The sequence below is a fragment of the Apis laboriosa genome, unplaced genomic scaffold, assembly GCF_014066325.1.
Source record: "Apis laboriosa isolate Shangri-la unplaced genomic scaffold, ASM1406632v1 scaffold30_cov140, whole genome shotgun sequence".
Taxonomy (NCBI): domain Eukaryota; kingdom Metazoa; phylum Arthropoda; class Insecta; order Hymenoptera; family Apidae; genus Apis; species Apis laboriosa.
The window spans coordinates 1,379,094-1,399,740 of NW_025222776.1; the positions used below are offsets into that span (position 1 = coordinate 1,379,094).

The following is a 20,647-nucleotide window of genomic DNA, read 5'->3' on the forward strand; positions in this document are numbered from 1 at the left end:
TAAACTTCAATATATAAAATTTTGAAAAAAATCTTTTTTCCAATAGAAAAGCAAAATCACTTTGATTTTTTAAATCCTAAAATGTATTTTTAATTTTATAATATTAACTGTTGCTTAGATGAAATCAATGACCTACTATTATAACCTTCGGTCTATAAATAACACTAAAATAATTTTTTCCGGCTTTTCGAGCCAAAGATTCCACTATATAAGTGTTAATGAGACATGACTGTTTCGATTCACATCTGTATCGGATCGAAAAGAACCTCACAGTATGACGAGAAAAACGCATTTTATGTGAAAATATATTTAAACGAATCTGACACATAAGAGAAAACGTGCCGTGTCCTGATGGTGGAAATTGGGATTGATTTACCAATTGTCATAAAATGTATGTTGGCAGGAGAAAGGGAGATTGGAATACTGTGACTTCTTTCTGCGGATACTTAATGATGCAAAAAGAGATTGTTGAGACAGTTTGCCAAAAACGAATGAAACAAAATAAGTCAGAATCCATAGCTTGGCTGCGATTATGAAGATTTTTATCCAAGCACACGAACAGAAGGAATTTCTGCGAAGACTTTTATTGAGAGAGGCCATTGTCAAACCTTTCTCCGACATTTTACAGAACATTTTGCAAAATCGCAATCAGTATGAGGACCCATATTGAATGTGAATATTTGCGGCCATGGAATAATGTAATAGTCGGTCGGTTATCCTGGCATCGAGATAGAGATAATGGTTCTATCGATCTGCTTTGAAAAGAATCTTGAAGATGGTAGTGGCTTTAATCGGTAAGAATCCAATTCTATCTTGATGGATATTTCTATCTAATTCTATCCTTGAGGATTTTTTCACGAAAAAGAGAGGAAAAAAAAAAAGAAGATAAAGGCAAGCGAATTCTTTAAATGAGCGGAAAGGTGATATGGTACGTTTCTAGTGGTCAATAACAAAAATCTGAAATATAGCACTAAATATTGGAAAATTGAAATGTAAGCAACTAATAAAACATATATAATATGTATATATAATATTAGAGAGATTAATTAAAGAATAGCTTTCAGATTAATGTGGAGGATAATATCAGTATATTTGTGCTGCTTCTGATCCTCATAGAGCCAGTTAAATTTGAAAAAAATAATAAAAAGAATATAAGGTTGATCGAGGTTGATTAGGAAGAATAAGTATGGATTATCTAGTTTTCTCTTGTGAAATAAACTATCGCATAGACTAATTGAATATTGCGGATAATATTAAATTTTTAATATTACTTATGGCGTATTCTGTATTGTTTTTTGTATAAACTTTTTATACCAATAGAATTGATAAACCGCATCTCAGCTTTGATATTTTTAAATTCTTTAGAAAAATAAATTGTCTAAGAATAATGCTATCGCAATTGCTATAAAGCCAAATCGAAACTTTTAATCAGCTCAATTACGAAAGAAAAACGTATAAAAAAATATATCTTATCTTCTGAGAATTCGCTTAACGATTCGACAAGAAAGAGAACCTTACCGTGTTGTTTCAATTAAATTAAATAATTTAATATCCAACAATCAATATTCTCTTCAGATTTGAAAATAAAAATTAATTTTTTACAGGATTCCGAATATTGCATATCACTGTGGCAATAGACAATATTGTTGGAAATGAAAAAATTGCATCAAAGAGGATATACAATAAAAATAGTAATGGATATAGGATCACTACAAATGAAATAATGAATAATAAAACTGAGACAGAAATTCTCATATAGATATAGAATATAAATATAATGATACAAGAATGAAACTAATGATAAAAAGATACATTATAAAGTATAAACATGAACAAAATAATTGTTAAATGGTTTATGAGAATTGAGTAGAATAAAAGAAGAAGACTTAAGAAAATAATAAATAATGCAATGAAAGCCTAAGTTCAGACAAAAAAATTAGAAGAGATTATAAATTATAAGAAAAAAACAGACAGAAAATATGTGATCTATGATAAAAAAATAACAGATAACTTATTTGATTAAAAAAAAATAATAATACCAAAAATACGATCGAGACAACTACAAAGAAAAATATATAATAATATAAATTGAAGATGTTAATCTAATTGAAAAGTTGAATATAAATACTAACTCTATTTTTTGTTGAAATTTGTGTTGTATTTTTATTATAAGAAAAACTTTTATTAGTAAACGAATAATAGCTGGTAATATTATTGTCTTTATCCGGTAAATTTGCTTAGATTCAAAAAATATTCTAAATTGTCTAGAGAGACTAAAGAATTAATAAGAATTGATTTGAAAAGGAGAAAAAAAAATAGATAAAAAGTAATAATAGAAAAACAATATTTTAAAATAACAATTGCAATAATAAATCTATAATTCAATAAAATAAGTAATCTAAAGAGAAAAACAGATATATATATATATATATATAAATTATTATAAAATATATAATATAAAAATTTATTTGAAAAAATCTTCAGTACAAAAGAAGAGAAATGACTTAGAAAAAATTATTGAAATAAAATAACGTATAATAATAATTTTGTAATTTTACTTAAAATAATTAATAAATAGGAAAAATTTTAAAGAAAAAAAAAATATAAATTAATATAGGAGAAATAAATAATATAATTTAAGTTTCAGAAAAAAGAATAGAAAAAACTAGAAAAAAATCAGTAAAAGAGAAAAAAATAAAAAAAAGAGGGACTCTAAGAAAAGAACACAGGACAAGAAAGAAAATAATCAAAAAGCAAAAAAGAAATCAACATGGATTAATATTAAAATATTATGGATTAAAAAAATTAAAGATGGAAAAGAAATATAGAATGAGAGAAAAAAAACATAAAAAGCAAGAAACTGAGAAGACTAAATAGAATTCTAAAAAGCTAAGATTATGAAAGACAAAATTATCAATAGAAATATATATTACGTATTTTATAATATTAAATAAAGAGATACATAACATTAAAAAAAAAAGTTATATAAAAGATAAAAAATTTTATATTTATTTAATTTATATAAATTTTATATGTGATAACTAAAGAGAATCAAAATTAAAAAAAAAATAATATTGCTTAACATAAATTATACAAAAATTTTAAAGTCAAATTTTATTTTAAATTTTATATTATAATTTCTTTATTTTATATTATATATGAAAATATTAAGTTTTATATATATTTAACTTAAAATTGTAACAAAATTTATAAAGTATAATAAGATTTACTAATAGAATTAAAAATAGTTAAATAAATTAACTATAATACAAAAAAAAAATTAGATAACAAAATAAAAATATATAGTTTTTTAATATAAGTTGCTTAGAGTATTTTAATGTACTTATTATATATGTACTTCAATTTTTAAAGAAAATAATAAATTAAAATTGAAAATAATTTAATTTATTTTTATAAGTTAATTTATAATTATATTATAATAGTATATATATAATTAATAATATTATAATAATATATATTATATTATAATATTATAGTGTAAATTATGTATTTGTTGTAATAATATATATTTGGTAAAAAATAATAAAAAAGATTTTTAAGAAAATGTGGGAAATAATAAAAATAATAGAATAAGAAAAATAAAAAATAAGGTAATATAATATAATTACAAATAATAATAACTACTTACCAAAAATAATGAAAATCGAATATATATACATAAGAAATACTGAAATTAATACATAATATTCATAAATATAATTTTTAATGATATTTCGAAAATATCAATTATTATATAATAAAGTATATATATGTAATTTACCTTTTGAATATTAATTAAAATTTAAATTAAAATTAAAATAAACGTAATCAATATAATAATAACTTTTATATTTTGTATTTTAATTTTGCATTTTATTCCATTATTTAATATATAAATTCCATTATTTATAGTCACGCTTATAATGCTGCATGGAATGCGAGAGATTATGCGAAGAAGAATATATATCGCCAAAAAGTCTTTACAAACAATATTATAATAGAGACAGGATTACCATACATAATATCTAACATATAATATGCTTCACAAAAACTTAAATGACGTCATGAGTCAGCCAGGTTTGCCACACATAATTTCACAGATTCTCTATATTCATAATATAATATAATAATTACTAATTAGTATTATTTTAATTATTCAAAAATTAAATATTTTATTTGAATAAAATATTTAATTAAATATTTTTTTAAATAAAAAATATTGTAAATGTCAAAATTTTATTAAAATAATTTTTAATTAAAACTTTTTTAATTTAAGAAAAATAATGTTAATAAAATTTAATTGTTTCATTAAAAATAAACATTTTATTCAATAAAAATTAGGAAAAAATATGTATTGAATACAATGGAGAAAAAATTTATAGAATAATTCTAGAGATTAAAATAATCATAAGTTGGTATATAAAAATATTCGTTAAAGCAAGATAGAAATAAAGTTATATCATTCTATTTCACACTTTCTCTTTTTATTTTGCTTTATTTCAGTTCAAAATTATATTGCTTATAACTTGAAAATAAGCTTAAGAAATATTTTTATATAACAACTTTTGTGTTCATTTTAATCCTTAGAATTTTAAATTTTCTTTTTTATTCGAACATTCTGTATGTATTTCATAATAAAAGAATAAAAATTTTAAGAAATTGAAATTTTAATTTAAGATATGAATAAAAAAATAATTACTTCTATAATAAAATAAGATTATATGTCTTTTTTTCTCCTTTTATTTAAAGATAAATTTTTAATTTGTTGAAAGCATTATTATATATACAATAAATATATTGCATTATATTATATTTATTAATTCTTTTATATATATCATATTAATTCTTGAAAAATTTAATGTGAAAATCGAGAGGAAAATATTTGTAATATTAAAAAAAAATATATTATTTTTTAAAAATTTCTCATATCTTAAGAATTTTAATATAATTTATAATCTATTCAAAAACTCATAAACATATTGTAAAAAATAGAATATTGATCTAAGACTAGATCTTTGTTTATATTAAACTATGCAATAAACTATTTATTAAAAAATCAACAATTTTTAAGAATTTCTAGAATCTATATTTATATTATTTCATCGAGTTCTTTTGAATTTTAATATTAATATTAATAAATAAATAAATTAATCTATAATTTTATATTTCTTAAATAATATTTCATAATTTGTTAATTTTGAAATTGAAATAGAAAATATATAGAAGATATTTCTAATAATAAAAAATCAATTCTAAAAGCCATAACAAAAAGTTGTACAAAAATGTCAATTAATATTTATTTAAGTTATAAGCAATTTAAGTTATAAGTTTTAGATAAAATGAAACATAGTGACATGATAGTATAACAGAGATAAGCTGTTTCATTCTATTTATTTATTTCATTCTATCTATCTATTTTTTTGTTTCGCTTCATTTAATACATTTTTAAATTGCTTATAATTTAATTAATAAGACGAAACTGATATTTTCACATATTTATTTTTGTATCTGTCCTCTAGAATTTAGTTTTTAGAACCTTCAAAAATACCTTCCCTCGAATACATTAACATCTTGTATAGTGGAAATGTAGTAAGAAATGTTTACAAATTTAATAATTCGGTTAGAAAGCGTTTTTATATATTTCAAGGTTTATACAAGTTTTGTTTAGGACTATTAATATCTATTTAAATTTGAATTATATAGTCTCAAATAATTTGTATACAATTGTTAATAAAATATTTGAATTCTTCTTCATTTTTTTTTTAAAGAAAATTAATTTAATTCATATTTTTCACAAAAAAATGTATAAAAATAATAAGTAATATATATATATACTTTTTAAAATTTATATTGTCAAAACACAATAGAATATATACAAAATATCTCATTATTTGTGATATAATTTGTGATATAATTGAATAAGGAATAGTTCTTTGTGAAAAAATAAATCGAAAAGAAAAAATACAATTTTTTTATTTGAAACTTCAGTTTGGAAAAATTTTATATAATAATAATAAGTGAAATTAGTCATTTATCGATTAGATAATGAACTATTGATAAAACTAGAATGATAGAAAGTCTTGTATATGAAAATAAATATAAAAAATAAAGAATACAATTTTATTTAAAAATTAGTTTTCATAAAGTTAAATTTATAAATTCGATTTTTTGACTCTTTAATTATTGATTTTTTATGAAGAATTATAATTATATATTTTTTTAGATAAGTCAAACGGAATAATAGAATACTCTATATATATAAATGTATGTATTTTTTATAAAATACATGATAAGAAAATTGTGTTATAAATACATAAAAATAATATTTCAAAGAATCTGAATAAATAGTTAAATTTCGAAATTCTTGATTAAAAAACTGATTTTTATAAACAAAGCCAATATTATTATTTATCTTATTTGTTTTTATTACTAATAAATTTTTTAATTAATTCAAATTTAATGGTTTTAAAATTCATTTTGGTTTTTTTAATATTTTTGAAGATTGATGCGTAAAGAATTTGTGAAAGTCATCTTCATTTTCTAAATAAAATTACATACACATATTTTATATTAAAATTTAGATTAAAATAAATATTATTATTTTATCATTTTAATTCCACTAAGATATATATTATGAAATATATTACTGAAAATGAAAAAATAAAAATCCGAATATTTTTTACTAATTATTTCTACATATAAAATATATACTGTTTTAATAATATAAATTTCGAACATACATAAAATTATTGCATATAAATGATGAAAATTCAAATATTATTTACTATAATATAATATAATATAATATTAATCAATGGATAATATGTTTTTGATTACAAAGATAAGTATGTATTTATCTATCTAACAATTTTTGTTAAAGATATTTTTTTGTTAACCAATCTATATGTATGTGGATTAGACTTATTCAATTGAATAATTAATTTATTAAACAAATCTTATGTTTTTTATGTTATATAGTTACTTATGTAATTTGAAAACTTCAAGTCGATTTTTAAAATGGCGGAAAATTCAAATTTGATACAAAGAAAATTCTTAAAAATTTTACAAGTTTCAATTATCATGAAAATCTCGATTAATCATCTTAAAAGCCTTGATAATATTAATTTTCTTTAATTTTTGAAAATCTTGCAAGATTCGAAATTCTTGAGAGTTATTATTTATTTTTCACTGTTGTAATATATCTACGGAATGTACGGCACAATAAAATGCCGGCAAAAAACCGGAATCAGATAACATTGGTAAGAGCGAGAAGTATGTAGGCGAATGAGATAGTAAAAGTTTCAAATCTTTGAAGACTTTCAAGACCTTCAAGATAATTAAGATTTCTAATTTTAATTCTAGTACTTTCAAAACTATCACAATTTTCAATAAATTTTAGATTTCAATGAATTTTAGATCAAAACTTTCAATGATAATTAAGATTTCTAAGATTTTCGAGTTTTGGAATTTTTAAACTTGCGAATAAGGTTCAAAGCAATTCAAATTTATTTCATGACATATAATATTTATTCGAATCAATTTGAATCATTCTAAATTATATTATTAGTTATAATAAATCAAAATACAACGATATTTTGACTATATGATGAATATATTGAGAAATAATACAAATTAAGTATGTATAATATAAACGAGAAGCTATAGGAGTTAGTTAAATAAACACAAGTGTGAGGGTCAAAGTTATAAAAAAATTAGACGTAAACGATCACAGAAGCCGAGAGAATTATTCGTATATTATTTGTACATTATACGGCCTTAGAGTGTCAGAGAGTTCAGACGTTCGTATTCGTAAGTATTGTATAATTTTAATCTTTATAATATTTTATGAAGAATATTACAAGTGCATTATTTACGAAATAAGTCAGTCAGTTCTTAATAATAAAAAATAACTTAAATAAAATTAAAATTATTTAAATAGAAGACAAGAAACTTAAGCTAAAAACGGACTTAATGAAATAATAGATTTGAGGTTATGCAGTAACCAGACAAGGAATGAAAAGAAATAATGAATACCGATGAAAACTGGCAAAATTACACTGAAAAAAAATATATAAGATTTAAATCTACAAAACAATCTGATGGTCATGGTAATAAAATTCAAAATGTGAAAAATCAATTAAATGTCGGAAAATATCGTCAAAAGAAACAAGGTAATTTTGCTTTAATTATAATTTATTTACTAAATTGTTTATTAAGATGTATGAAATTATATAATAATGATGATATATTTAAATATATGGATATTAAATGAAATTGTTATTGTATATAATTACTATAAAATCTACTATAAAATTATAGTAATTTTTAAAATAAAATATATTAATATTAAAATTTATAATAAATTATAACAAAATGAACAAATTGTATAGTAACTATTTTTAAAGTTCCTTTTTTATATTTTGGAAAATACAAATATTAAATAGGTTATAACAAAAATGCTGTATATATAATATAATAAATTTTTGAATATTATAACAAATTTTTGAAATTTAATATATTGGATAATATATTTTATTAACGAATAAAATCATATAGAATAGGTATTCAATATCTATATTTTTATATTATATATAAAATAATATATTATTATATATTATTTATATATATTATATATAATTATATATTATTTTTATTATTATTTATTATATATAAAATAAAATTTTTATTAATTTTTGAATGACATTTTGTAATTAAGAAAAACAAAATTTTATTATTTATTTTAATTGTATAAGTAATTGATAGATTATTGAATTTCTATTTATTTTAAATAAAAATATATGATAGAATCATGATAAAAATAATAAATTTTCTAATTCTATATTCTATATTTTTATTTATATTTTAATTTATAAGATTTAATAATAATTTTTTAACAATATTATTTGCTGATATAACTAACTAAATTTATATATAAAGCTACTTAATATTTCTTAATGATTTGTAATATGTATATATATTATATATTAAAAAGCTTTCTTTTTGAGAAAGAGATAAAACCAAAAAAATTACTATATTAAATTGTTATTAATTGCAAAAATCTTCTTTATTTTATATATCAATAAAAATAAGTTTTAAGTTAAAATAAAATATAAATTATATTTTTTATTTATTAAAGTTTATACATATAATAATTTTATTAATTACAGAATTATTAGAAAGAAAAAATAATAAATAAATAATTTAATTTATGATAACTTATAATAATTTCTTATAATAACTTTTAAATTTCAATTTTTATTTTAAAATTTAATAGAACATATTAATAGATAATAATAATAATTAAATAATAAGATATGTAATTATCTTTTTTTTTTTATGTTACGCATAGAAAATGAAAAAGAATTTTACAATTATTGAAATAAAATTTAAAATAATTATATTTAATTTTAGATAATTAATATTTAATTAAAATGATTCAATTTCATAATGTTTAATTAAAATATCTAAAAAATACAACAATATTATTTTAGGAAAAATATTTAAAAGTAAATATGATAATTATAATTTATAATTATTTGTATATTCAAAAATAAATTATAGTTATTATATATATATATATATATATATCATCAATTACATGTTTTATTTACATTCAACTTCATAATAATATGTTCATTATATTTTTATTTTAATATTGTTATTTAATATACTTATATAATTCTAAAATTTCATAAATAATGATTAATTTTATGCTTGTTAATTGTTATATGATTTATAGTAAATATAATTTATAAATTTTTATTTCTATTACAGGTGTTTCTCTTGCACAATTCTTACAAACGGAATTAACAAGAGGTTATCAATTAGAAAATGATGAAGAGAGGTTTTCTGCAAGAAGAGAGAAAATTTATTCTTTTATGAAAATTCCAAGAGAAGTTGAAAAATTTATGGCCTATGGATTTTTACAAGTATGTATATCATAAATATTTTGTTTAATAAAGTATATATTATATATATATAATAAAGTATATATATATTATATATGTATAATAAAGTATATATTTTGTTTAATAAAGTATTTTTTGATCATTTTATACTTTGTAAATTATAAAATAATTCTAATAGAATTTATATAATTTATATAGTTCTAATAGATTATTAATAAAATAATCCAAGATTTATATAATTATCTTTTATAAATGGTTTTAAGTGAATATTATATATATATATATATAGTATATATTATAATTAATTTTTTAAAATTAATTCTAAAGTTGTTTTTCTAACTCTAAGATTATTAATGTTTTTTTTTTACATATATTTAAAATTTTAAATTTAATATATTACATTTATATTTAAATATATAAAGTAACAAAGTCACATAAATAAAATATTAAAAATAATAATGTAATAGAAAAAATGTTTTATTTCAGTGTGCAGATTCTTTTTTATTTGTTTATACATTTCTTCCACTAAGATTTATGATGGCACTGTGGACAATAATTACGAGACCCTTATTACACTGCTTTGGGTAAGTTTATATTTTTTATTAAAACATTCAAACTAAAAAAAAATATATATATTTTCAATATTTAACCAAAGTTATATATATTTTAAGAAAATGTAAATTAACATTAATTTAAAATATGTATTATTCAAATAGTCTATATTTAGAAAATTTAAGTTGCATCTTCTAGAAATTGTCTTATAATCTGCTTCTAATTTAAATATATTATATATATATATATATATATATATATATATATATAATAATAATATTCCAATATTATAGTTTAAATTATTCAAATTACTATATATGATAAAAAATTCTATTAACAAAAATAAATAATAAATTTTTTATGATCTCCTATAATAAAATAATATATAATATTAATTATAATTAAATTTGTATTTATGAGCAAATTTAATTTATTAATGATTTATTTTAATAATATTTTATATATAATTTTTATATAATTTATATGTAATTTATATGTATGTTATTTGTATGTAATTATATATATATAATTATATTTTATATGTACAATTTTCAAGTATTATTTTTTTCTTTCAAATATTTTTTGATATTAATTACAAGTAAAGAATATAGTTAAAAATAGTTCATATCAATTTTTCTATACATTCATATAAATATCAAATATAAGAGATAAAAATTTTCATATATATTATGCAAATATTTTTAATCTGAAATTTGTGAAAAATTATTTATGTTAATAATATTTATTTAAAATAATATATATTTATAATATTACATTTATAATATTACAAATAAAATTTTAATTAAATGGTTCAAAATAATATATTTAATTAGTAATGCATAATTAATAGTTCATTATAAAGTATAAAATTAATGATTAATTTTATCAGTTGATTAAATCAATTATTACAAAATTTTTCATTAGTTTTACTAATTTTTTTTAATTGTAAATATTAATCGAAAATTTAAATTTAAATTGATATTTATAAATGTAATTAATGTTTACTGATTCGTTATAAAATATTATGTATATATATATACATATATATATATATATATATACAGATATACAGTGTATTTATATTTGTAATAGATGTTTAATTTTAAATAAACATAAAAAGTGATATAAAGAATATCGATTAAGATTCATTTGTTTTGTTATAAACAATTGTTAAATGAAGCAAAACAAAGATAGAGCAATAAGATAGAGCAAGATAGAGCAATTTGATAGAGATGAAGCTCATTCTATTTTAATTTACTTTATTTAATGATATTAAATAAAGTATTTTATTAAACTTGCTTAATGCTTATAGCAAAATAAATAAACTTTATCAATATATATCAATATTTATCAAATTTTCATATATATTTTCAATTTTTATATGTTTTTATTTCGATTTCGATCCTCCAAAGATATTTTAGAAATATATTATTAATATTTTATTAACAGATATAAATAAATATAATTCAAATTAAAATATTGCTTATATATTTTGAAATTTTATAAATTATAAAATATTAAATAAAGAAATTTATATTTAAAAACTATAATATTATTAAATTAATGTTATAATCAAACAAGTTTTATTGAAAAGAAAAAAATATGGTTATGATTTATGCGCGATATATTATGAAAGTATATATTCAATATTTTATAAACAAACAGAATAATAATGTCTATCGAATTAGGTAAACAAAGATTTTCAATATCATGATTTCTGAAGATATCTTATATGACAATAAAATACATATAACAGATATATACATATGTATTATGAATAATATAATATACATAATATATAATATTATATAATATACTTGATATATATAAAATATTTATATATTAATATTTATATTTAAGGAATTTATATAAAAATTATAAATTTTATTTTATATTATAAAATCTTTTGTCTAATTATAAAAAAATATTTTCGAGTATATGAATTTCTAAATTTGTTCATTCATAATATATTTTATAACCATATCGCAATAATTAATTCGCTTCCATTATTTTCAAATAATTTTTCAATAAGATATAAAATATCATAATATAAAATAATTTTAAAAATATTAATATTTTTAAATTTTAAAAACATAATATTAAAAAATTTTCTTCTTGTTATCTATTAACAATAAATATTAATTAATAATAAATATAATTACGTTACATCATTTCATTCAATTAATAAGTATATGATGAAATTGTAAGTTAGCATGAATTTGCATAAAAATATAAAAAAAATATGTAAATAATGAATTAGAATTTTTTACTTAATTTTTACAATTTTTAATATTATTATTATAATATAATATAATGATGTCATAAAAATACATAAAACAGTGCATGAAATATAAGCAGAAAAATATTCTAAAAAATATTTCTCAATATTCCAGAAATTATAAAAATTATAAAAATTATTTTAAAAATTATATTTACTATTTCCTATTCGTGAAACTCGTAAAAAGATATTTTTCTATTTTAATACAAGTAAAAAACTATAAGAATATAAATATACGAGTATAAAACTATAAGTATAAAGAAATACAATATCTAAAAAAAAAAAAAAAAAATGAAATAAAAATGAAATAACATTATTATATATAGAATCAGAAATATAAACAATATTTTATAAATTTTATAAAGAACATTCGTTCTGGATATTAGGAAAATATTTCAAAGATTGTGATCCTTATTAAGGATTGTGATCCTTATATTTTCAAATCCTGAAATTAAATTCTTCGTTGTAAAAAAAATTCAATTTCCAATTTAAGATATACTGTGTCAACATCTTTTGAATATTTTTTGAATATCCAAAAGTAACATTTTCTATATTTTTCGTGTACGTTTAAAAAATTTTTAAAAACAATTTATTTATAAAGTAATTGATTTGAAATATAACAAACATCTGCAATATTAATATTCAAATATTTTTCTAAAATCATTTATTTTTCTAAGAATTGTCGAAAAGCTTATAATTGATTATTTCATTTCTGTTTATTTATTTTCTTTACGCAATTGTATGAAAACAAAAGATGAACGCAATATTTACTCTAAAAATACACGAGTAAAAAATATTTAACATTTGAAAAAAAGTCAGGATATTTATTTAAAACAAGATATTCCAAAGTTTATAATAAGAATGGAAATATTTGCTATTTTTGAGGGCTTGAATATTTAGTTTAATTTAGTTTAATCTCATGTACAAGATGTTACATCGTGCTCATTTGTAATATTTAAACAACTTATTCTTGAATTTTTTTTAATTTCTTTTACAGTATTTTTTTATTAACTCTTTATCATTTTTTTCTATTCATTAAATTTATGAATATAATTTTCTTTCTTATTTATAATTAATTTTTTATTATTTTTTATATATTTACAATTAATTTTTTTGGTCTATAGATATTTCATTATCTTTTTGATTTCTTTTATACTACCTGTCTTTATCAATATATCATATCACATTAATGTTAAATATGAATTTTGAAACTATTATAAAAAATTTATAAATATTTCGATGTATATTGCGGTTTAATCGAAACAAATATTTTGAATCGAATTTGCAAAGATTATCTTGCAAATTAATTTAAGATTCTGAGCACAAAATAAATAGATTTTAAATCTTTATTTTTTATGATCAATTTCGATTTTTTGAGAGAAAAAAAATACTTTTTCTTCTTATCAATCTCATTTATTTGATTTTTTGTTTTCGAGAAAATTGATTTTTTTTCTATTCTTAGAATTTATAATTAAAACAATATTAAGAATAGTTATGTAAATGATAAATGAATAACAAAATACAGAATGTGACGATTTAATTACGTTTTTCTGATTGTATTCGAAGTATTTGTTATTCGTTAAATACAAATTGAATTTCTATTTGAAATTTTATCGTTAAAATTTTGAATAATGAATTGAATTATTATTAATATCAACTTGAAAGATTTTTTTGATTATGTTTATTAGTTTCTCTGTAATAATTAATAATTTTTCACATATTAATTGATACAATTTGTTATTTGTAATATTGTAATATGGAATAAGTATCCATTTATATCGAAAAATCATTAGTTTAGAAAATATTCTAGCTTGAAATTCGTAATATTGCATGAAAGATAAGGAAAACATCATGTGTTTTTTATATTTCGTATAAATATTTCGCTTTCTTATTATATTTTATATTTTTATTAAAAAATATAAATGATAAATTATAAATAAATATTTTCATTCAAATATATATCAATATCTTTCAAACGTTTATTGTACATTCTTTAATATTTAATATAAATATATTGTAAATGCTATTACTTTGCAAGATTGTGATATATGATTTGCTTTATTTTCTTATTTTTATTGAATAATATATTATTATCGAATGTTGGTGACATATCAAATTATATCCGAAAATTCTTGTATTCTTTTTTTTCTCAAACAATGGAAAGAAAAGATTTTTTAGTTTTTTTCCTTCTATTTTTTTTAAATCTTTTTTATTATGCATTTTTATTCCTTTTTTTTTATATCATTATATTTGCATTTTAAAATTTTGATTGATCGACATCTTACAAAGTATAACACAATATGAATATTTCTTTTTATATAAGAATTCTTTTATGCGCGATTTTTTGTTTCATACTAACATTTGTGGTTTTTTTTAAATATTTTTCCATATTTTTGTATTGTTTTGTATTTCATTATAATTTTGATATTCTATCTTTGTTTTATAAGTGATATTTATCACAGTACTTTTTTTTCTCTTTATAAATATATAATTCTTTTTATAAATATAAATACAATATAAGGAAATGTGGATACAGTTAATTTTGATGGATTGACTGAAGATTAATTTTTATCGTTTTCAAAATCAAAAGAAGATACAAATTGAAAAATATCATATCTCATACATCATATAAAATATCATATATTATCAATTGGTAAATCAATTGATATGATTATTCTGTAGAATAAGTATAGTTTTTATGAAAGATTATATATCTTGTCAAGATAAAAATACATAAGATATAAAAAATACATATAATAATATACAAGATACAAAAAAGAAGATATAAATAATTTTTCTTGATTCTATAGATTTATATGTAAAAAATTTTTAATATAGTAAGCCATTTTTCGCTTGTTTATGTTCCATTGTTTTAAAGACAGTGATTGATGATATTGATATTCTATCGTTTATTGTTAATAAAAAATCAGGTATTTTTGCTCTTGATCATATGAAATATAAGTTCCATGTCATTCTCACCCATATTCTAAATTGAGACCGCTATATTGCATCTAGTATTATGTCTCATGATTCAGATATTGTAAAACATCTTTGAATTACTTACATGGCTATCTTAACTAGCATAATATAAAATAATTTGTCATTATTTATTCGAAAATGAACATTGAACGAAAATGCTAGCTTTCTAATCCATTATGAGTACAATTTAATATATGACTCTGAATATTTCTGAATTGGCTCGAATGAAGCCAATTTGCCCATAATTTGTTTGACAAATGCTTTGAGAATAAAATATCATATAATTTTTCATATGATAAAAGATTCATTTCAACCTAATTTGTGTCCACAAAATTTGATTTTAATAATTACTTTGATTTGCAATATTTCTAAATTGAATTTTTCATTAATTTTAAATTGATGATAGTTAAAATAGGAAACTATTTGTTATATTATCCCATGAATAAAAGTTGCTATATCTTTAATTATCTTCTAAAAATCTAGCTTTCAATTTTTCATAGTATGCACATTCACCAAATTAAGCAGTTTTTGGTTGATTGATTATTAGAGCGCTGTGATTTAAGATGATAATATTGATCATAGAAAGTTTTTGCGTGATATAAATATATTGAATTTGAATCCCAAAAACCCCTTTGTATTTGAAGGTTTTTAAAATTTTAAACAAATTAAGTCTATGGAAAAGGAACAGAAATTTTTTTTTATTAGAAATTTTTGAAACATTCAATTGAAGGATTGAGGAATCCTCAGATTTATGTTAGATTTATGATAAGATTGTTATTAGAAAAGTAATTCTAAAGAAATCAAAAATACACGAAAGATTACATATTATTTGTCTTGGCAATCAAATAGACAAAATTTTATGTTCAATAGTCAATGGTACGATGCTTTAATTCCAAATTTAATTTTTGATTCTTCTGCAATCTTCGAATATTAATGTCATAATATCTTTCTATTTCTTGCTTTTAGAATTTTTCTAACGTTCCTTTGGCGATCTATTTTAATTTGTCAATATGAGAATCATCTTTTTTCATATATAAGTATTTTAGGTTTTTCATTCTTTTATAACTTTTTTGATGTTGTAATAACAGTCAATTCCTTTTTTGCTATTCCAAAAATTAACTGCATTTCTTTTTTATACTGAACAGTTAGCTTGTCAATAATATTTTCCAAATAATTTTCATTGTCAATTTGATATTATGACACGTTCTTCTTCAATGGTTGTAAAAGAAATAATTTCCTTTTTATCCTCATCTTCATTTTGTTTTCAAAGCAAATATTGATTCATCTATTCGTTCATTAAATAATAATAATTTTTGCGTGAATAATTATTATTATAATTCTTCTTTTAATGAAAATTTTTATTTCTATATTCGACAAATTTATATTTATCAATTAAATGATATCAATTAAATGAATATATCAGTTTCCTTATATAATTATATTCTATAATTTTTTCATGTACATTAACACATGACTATTTTGTTTACAACTGGTGACTCAACCCATTAAATTAATGCTGTCAAAGTTTGTGTAGTAAAAAACTAATGTTTTTAACGTAAAGTATATGCATAATGTTTAGTACAAATGAGGAAATAGAAAATATCACAATAATATAAGTTGCTTTAAAAATGTTTTTATTATTTTTTCTATATAAAAAGAAAAATTTTTATCTTTCTTAGTTTCAACTTCAACAAAAGGAAAACTGAACATTAGGTATTTCCATTTTATTAAAATTTTTGGATTGATTTAACAAAGGAGAAAAAAATAGAAGTATTATTATAATTTTAAAATATTTTTCATTGAAATTAAGAACAATTAATAAATTATCAAAAGAAATTTTTTCTTTGAATTGTTTAAATTTCGAATTAATTGAAATAATCTCTTAATTGAAATAATGTAAATTCAATTAATCTGTTTCAGATCTTTAAAATTTACTTGATATAAAATGTTTTAATATAAAATATTTATATCTATTTTAAAAGATTATATTAATGAATAATAAAATAAATAAATAATAAATCAATAAATAAATTTAATAATGAAAAGATTTTTACATTGGTATATATAAATATATTTTATAATATCAATTAATTAATTTTCTTGCAATGCTCTAATTATCATTTAACGTTTTTTTAGAGAAGCAATTCAATGTTATTTATTTATTTTTCTATTTTTTAAATATTTTTTAAAGATATTCTATTAAATTGTTAAATTGATTAGTAATTAATAATTCTTTGTTGTTTATTCGAATTGAAAATATTTCAAATTATTGAAATATTAAGGACTATTCATTGCTTTATATTGCTTTACACTGAATAATATTATATTTTTTTTTTTTTTTTTTTTGCTTTTTCATTTTTGTCAATTTTTTTGTAAACATTGCACTTTCTTGTTATCTTTGATATTAGCAATGGAATTTCACATCATAATCATTATCACATCGTGTAGAATCCAATTCTGATAACATTCTGTTCTCATTTTTATGCAAATCTTTTTAATGATTCTTTTAAGAAAAATATATTGTTTTATGTGAATTACAAAATTATTTCTCATAGCATTAATATTTGTTTCTACAAGTATTTACAACAATTTAAAGAAATGTATTCAAAGAAATTGAAAAAAAATATTAAAATACAAAATTAGTGATCATTATAAACAATTCTTCAAATTTTTCAGTATTTTTTCTATATTTATTATTCATGAGTTATAGAATTACATTAAATTTTTTGATGAAATTCTTATCTATATTGATTATTTTGTATATATAAATTTGCAAAAAATTTTCTAATATTACCATCATGACATATTCTAATTTTTGAATACCAATTAATAAATCTATTTTTTGATCTAATTTTTTTTATTGTATTCTTTTATTTTCTTCAAAAAAAAAAAATCTTTTATTTTTTGGAATTTTATTATTATAATCATATTTTTAAAATCATATAAAATATTTCGTATAATTCTATTTTATATGAGATATATAAATAAATATTAAATTTCCAATATTTTCTCTGACAAAATACACTACATATTCAAGTCCTAATATAGCAAATATATGTATTCAAATTACAAATTTAAAATTTTTTTTTCTAAATATTTTGTTTAGAATATTTATTGTTTGTGTATGACGAATGTCACATATTTATGATGTAATAATAAATATAAAAATTAAAATCGAATGCAAAAAAAAATATAACCAATGAAAAGAAATATCAATTAAATTGCCTTCATTTTTTTTCATATATCTTCCATTTATTCTTTCTTCAATTTTTCATTTTATTAATTTTCATTTTTATCTCTTTTATATTCCATCTATGTTTCCTTATATTTACTATCAATATTTTTCATTTCGTTTTATCATTTATGATACCATAATTATAATTTCTTTATTATATATTATTATTTTTTTGATTATCGATAGTACGAATTGAAATTTGATGAATTAATAAAATTAATTTGGTTAGATAGTTAAATATCTCGATTTTTGTTAAATTATAAAGTCTTTTTTTTTAATACAAATTATTTGTATAAATATTAATATCATAAAAATATTTGCATTGGAAAATTCTTTATTGAATCATTATTTAAATTCGTTTTTGCTTTAAGATCTATAAAAATTTACTAATCATATGTTGGTTTTCAGAATTTAATTTTTTAAAATTATGTATATTAATTTATGTTGAACGAACAAATGTGAAATTGTCTTATTAAGTAAAATTTGTAATTTTTTTTCAACAAATAATAATAAGATAATTTTTAATGGAATAACTTATTTTTTTTTATTTGTTAGAGAAGAAAATTGTTAAAGAAATCACATTTTATCTTTGAATTTTTGAAAAAAAACAATATAATAATGATTACTGTTAATTATTGTTCTTTTTTTTTTTTAAATTTTCAAATGTTTTTCTATATCATCTTGCTTGACAATTTTAAAAATTTTTATGTTTGTTTTTTCGTAAATTTATTTGAATTAAATTAAACATTATTTTTGTTATTATTTTATGATTTTTAAAATTATTCTTTGAATTAATTGTGTTTCAATTACAATTCATAGATATTATCTTTAAGATAAATTCGTCAGAAAAAATTTCAGTTAATTCAAATTAATTTTATTATTATTTTTATATATTACATCTTTTTTATATTTGTAATATGTTGCATGTTATCTCGAATATATATATAATATATATATAAATTATATATATTATTTATATATATATAATAAATAATATATATTATATATATATTATATATATAATAAATTTATTCATTGTTCATATAAATCAATATATTTTCTTTTCATAAAAAAAATATTTGTCATATTCAACTTTCTTCGATCTTGTTTGGATTTATTGCAGCTAAGTATATACCTAATACGAGTTTGATTAGTTTATGCGCTGTGATTGGTTATAACAATGTTTTTTTTGTTAATTCATTAAAAAAGCTGAAACGAAAGTTTTTGCAAAAGAAAATATTGCTTGAAATTATCTCAGAAATCGTCAGTTAATCGATGTTTTTATATTTTTGAGATGTATATTTATAGATATTCATGAATTAAATTGAAATAAAAAATAAGAAAAATATCTTTTTGAGGATAAAAGATAATTTAAAATGAACTGCATTGGATAATTTTACAATCATGTACAAATTACTTATATTAATTTTATTTATCTGTGAATAATTTTTGACTAATTATTAATAATGATTCAAAAATGAATAATCCAATGCAAAGAATAACAAAAGTACATATAATTGTATTAGAATACATTTTATATTTTATTTTGCAAAATTAGTTATCAATAAGTAATTTTTCTTCTAGACATGTGTATTATTTTTATTTTTTTTAAATATAATTATAAATTATGAGTTATAAATAAATAATTATAAATTGAATATTATCAATATTTCGATTAATTTTTTTTGAAATTAT

General features: G+C 17.9%; 1 protein-coding gene across 11 annotated transcripts in view; it reads left to right on the forward strand.

Moving 5' to 3' along the window:
* The first annotated feature begins 7,530 nt into the window (after positions 1 to 7,530).
* The window catches only part of LOC122714508 (protein TAPT1 homolog), a 110,167-nt gene continuing 97,050 nt past the window's right edge, over positions 7,531 to 20,647 (forward strand). For 7 of the 11 annotated variants that reach the window (XR_006346647.1, XR_006346648.1, XR_006346651.1 and 4 more), the window contains exons 1-4: positions 7,532 to 7,809; positions 7,940 to 8,171; positions 9,775 to 9,929; positions 10,395 to 10,492. Coding sequence is in view for 4 of the 11 variants with exons in the window: in XM_043935881.1 (XP_043791816.1) it covers positions 8,027 to 8,171; positions 9,775 to 9,929; positions 10,395 to 10,492 (398 nt within the window). In the remaining 7 variants the exon portion in view is untranslated. Of the gene's footprint in view, positions 7,810 to 7,939; positions 8,172 to 9,774; positions 9,930 to 10,394; positions 10,493 to 20,647 lie in introns of all 11 variants that reach the window. The other 4 variants (XR_006346652.1, XM_043935884.1, XM_043935882.1 and 1 more) reach the window with 3 other exon arrangements.